Source organism: Vicia villosa, linkage group LG6, assembly GCF_029867415.1.
Source record: "Vicia villosa cultivar HV-30 ecotype Madison, WI linkage group LG6, Vvil1.0, whole genome shotgun sequence".
NCBI lineage: Eukaryota > Viridiplantae > Streptophyta > Magnoliopsida > Fabales > Fabaceae > Vicia > Vicia villosa.
Window position 1 is genome coordinate 34,174,241 of NC_081185.1, and position 3,563 is coordinate 34,177,803.

Consider the following 3,563-nt stretch of genomic DNA (forward strand, 5'->3'; position numbering starts at 1 on the left):
TGGATTTAATACACTGATCAGAAGGTCCTATGCGCATTAAAGTCATTATTACATGATCAATTAGTAACGGACCGAAACTTTATTGTTACGGACATAATCATTATTTTTGGAAAGGACTTAAATCACAGTATATCAACCTTCCAAAACAAAGATGTGTGTCTCTCAACGGATCTAAAGCTCCTCAATATAAAGAAGACACTATTGAAGAATTCGATACAACACTCACGCACGAGAAACAAAAGAGCGCTCACATTATTTTCATATTTGTTATCTTTTAACACTATTGTGCTTAATTATTGTGCATACATCACAGACTGTGATATAGTTTTTTAAGAAGCAATCTGTTAACACGTTAAAGTTGTAATATTGAAATTGTAATACCTTGAGAAAACCGGGTTTTGGTCGTTCTTAAAATGACTTAGATAGTTGTTTAAGTGACTTTGTAATCAAATTTTGATTAGTGGATTAAGACCTCGTAAGAGAGAGGCGAAATCACCTTAGTAGAGTGGACTGGAGTAGTTTGAATTAAAAGAACCAGAATAACCAAACATATCTTTTCTTGATTTAAGTTTTTTTTAAAACTCAATCCAACCTCTTATTGTGTTTTTATTTAGATACTTATAGCACATATTAGTGACTACACATAGAACTATTGAAAATTTGATGTGATGAACCCTGGACCTCTCATAACTCAGTAAAAAAGATATCGTTAAATAATTAGTATGATACAAATAAACTATTTAAAGGAATGTGAAATATATTTAAATTAGAAGAGAAAAAAAGTTGTATTTTTGGACACTTCAAAATGATGATGAGTTTGACTGAATACTTTGATAAAACAAAGGTACAGAGGAGACAAGAAAAAGGGATGATCTTATCAACTTGCAGTCTTCAGCCCCACATGTGCTGAAATTAAGAGATATTGTTGAGGAGCTGAATCCAAATAAAAGATATATATAAAAAATTCAATTTGCATTCAATATTGAATCATCCTCATATTAACCATCATTGCAGCCAAAAAAAAATGCAGAAATAAGTAAAAGTGGCACTGTTGTATACATTACTATAGCATTTTATTGCTTGAGAAGTTATAAACATAGGGTAGTTTATAAGACGTGATTATACGTAGGTAACTGCAACACTTCTAATAGAACGTGTGTCAGGTGTTCAACACGTGTCAGCATCAGACATCAATATGATATTGACACATGGAATTACATCAATCATTAGTGCAGTTGACGTGTCTGTGTCTAATGTATGGATCAGTGCTTAATAGATAATTTATTTTCTATTTTTCGAAAAAAGAAATATCTTGATCAAGGGGATTGAAGGCATCCCATGAGAGAATGGAATCCATATTATCAACCCATTGGTGTAATGAATCATGTTGAAAGTAGGAGGATTCATCAATAGAAATATGGCTAGTAGTAGTATCATCCAAAGAGATAGAAGAACTAGAAACAGAATTAGTAGTAGTACTAATGTTGGTGTCTTGGCTTATCCATGTGCCCCAGTCCAAAGTTGAACATAGCATTTCAAACTTGTTTAAAAGTTCATCACTATCATCCCAAACCACTTTGTTTTCTTCTCTTTTCATTTCTGTTTTTGTGCCATCACTATCCAAAGATTTAATATTCTCCACATATTCTGAATCATTCACTTGTTGGTTAATTTTGTCTTTGTCATCATAATTATCAGTTTGTTGCTTTTGCTCAATTGGTTTGAGGTTCATAGAATCCAAACCAAGGAATTTTAGCTTCTTCTTGATTCTTGTGTTCCAATGGTTCTTAATTTCATTGTCTGTTCTTCCAGGAAAATGCGAAGCAATTTTTGACCACCTGCAAAAGTGCAATACAAAGATTCAGAGCCTTCTTTGAGCGCGTGTAAAATGAGCTACTGTACAAGGTCTAAAATTTGTCACAGATAAATTATACTTAAATAAGGTTTCATAAAATAGTTGTCAGAGTCAAATCATGAATTCCGTTTGTTTTGACATAGTTACACTTAAACTGTAATTAGTCGACACAGAATTTCCAAAAACTTAAAGGCTGAATTTAGAAAATGATTGTAATTTGTAGGATTAATAGTAGTTTGTCCCCTGTAATATGAGCGTGTTTCGGTTTACCCCTATCGTGCTAAAGGCAGATTTTGACAACGGTTTTTTTTGAAAAAACCGTTGCCAAAAAGTAGGAAGGAAAGAAAAGCAAAATTCGCTAATATTACAGGAATAAATTACTATTAATCCTAATTTGTAATTGCAATTTAAAACTATACAGAGTGTAATGAAATTTTAGAAAGCATATAGTATACCTGTTACCAAGACGTGCATGAAGTTGAATAATTTGATCCTCTTCCATTTCAGTAAACCCACCTCTCTTAAGGTCCGGCCTAAGATAATTAATCCATCTCAATCTACAACTTTTTCCGCATCTTAAAAGACCTTCACAAAAATACACCAACTTAATTAAAAACAAAAACTTATCAATCAACCTGAAAAACAACTTTAATAAAAAAATTTACCTGCAAGTTTAGGAACCACTCTCCAACAATGAATCCCATTATTAAGGATAAAACTCACAAGCTTATGATCTTCCTCAATAGTCCATGGTCCTCTCTTCAAACCAACCTTATCACAACATGGTTGTCTTCCCATTTTCTAGAATCTAGTTGAAAATATCACATGTGTAATGAGATTGAAAAAATGTGACTTTAATAGAACCTTGAAACTCAAGCAAAGATGCTGCCAGTTCATATAAACATTTAAATAAAAGCATTATGTCGTTAAGGGGGGAGATTAATGATTGGTCGGAAAGCACTTTTAGTTGAAAGCTATTAAAATAAAAAGCATGGAAGGTTTTGTTTGTCATTATAAAAAAATGTTGGTCACTACTAACCCTTTCTTGTTATAAAGAGTCCACTTAAATGATGAAAATAAAGTACTTATAGAGGGGAATGAACTTAAACGCTCGTTGACAATTAATTTGATTATTTTTGTCACCAAAATCTTCTTTTATTTGTACAATTTTTTTTAATAATTTTATAATAAGATTAAAATATTGAGTTTGATGAGATTCCATGGACCCTTAAAAGCTGGCCAGTTTTGTCATAGCAGGCAACCTCTAAAAATTTCATCTTTAACATAGATGCCTTCCCCATTTATGCCTATATGTGTTCAAATTCCTACCATGGATTGGAAACTTGATATCAATTAAGTGATTAAGTTGGTGGTTAATATACAACATGGAAAAAGTATACTCAAATATTAAAATAAAATGTGCATTGAACTTGGATAGGGACAGTAATAGGTTTGAATTAGAAAGGATGAGCCATGTTTTAGGTGACAGATCATTGTAATATTTAATTAAATGCACATAGTTGGATTACTAAAAATATTTGATTTTAGAAGTCTTATGAGTGATGATTTGTTATTAATTGATTATGTGAAAAGTTTTACATTGAATGTGATTGAAAATTTAATCTCTTGTATTGTTTTACTATGCAAAGTATTCAAGTTGATTTTGTCTTGATTTGTACCGGCACGGATGGACATCGGAATACTTAGC

At 31.6% G+C, this 3,563-nt stretch overlaps 1 protein-coding gene across 1 annotated transcript; it reads right to left on the reverse strand.

The window, feature by feature from the left end:
* Window positions 1-977: 977 nt before the first annotated feature.
* LOC131611432 (myb-related protein 315-like) lies at window positions 978-2,759 on the reverse strand. The gene is made up of 3 exons (XM_058883457.1): window positions 2,521-2,759; window positions 2,311-2,440; window positions 978-1,838 (listed from the first exon to the last, which is right to left on the reverse strand). Exons 1-3 carry the CDS (start codon window positions 2,651-2,653, stop codon window positions 1,289-1,291), a joined length of 813 nt encoding a protein of 270 aa, XP_058739440.1. The 5' UTR covers window positions 2,654-2,759; the 3' UTR covers window positions 978-1,288.
* Between the last annotated feature and the right edge of the window lie 804 nt (window positions 2,760-3,563).

Coding starts and splice junctions, on each gene's coding strand:
- LOC131611432 (XM_058883457.1), bottom strand. CDS start 2,653: ATGGGAAGACAACCATGTTGTGATAAGGTTGGTTTGAAGAGAGGACCA. Junction 2,441..2,520: donor AGTGGTTCCTAAACTTGCAG/GTAAATTTTTTT, acceptor ATTTTTGTGAAG/GTCTTTTAAGATGCGGAAAA. Junction 1,839..2,310: donor CATGCACGTCTTGGTAACAG/GTATACTATATG, acceptor GCACTTTTGCAG/GTGGTCAAAAATTGCTTCGC.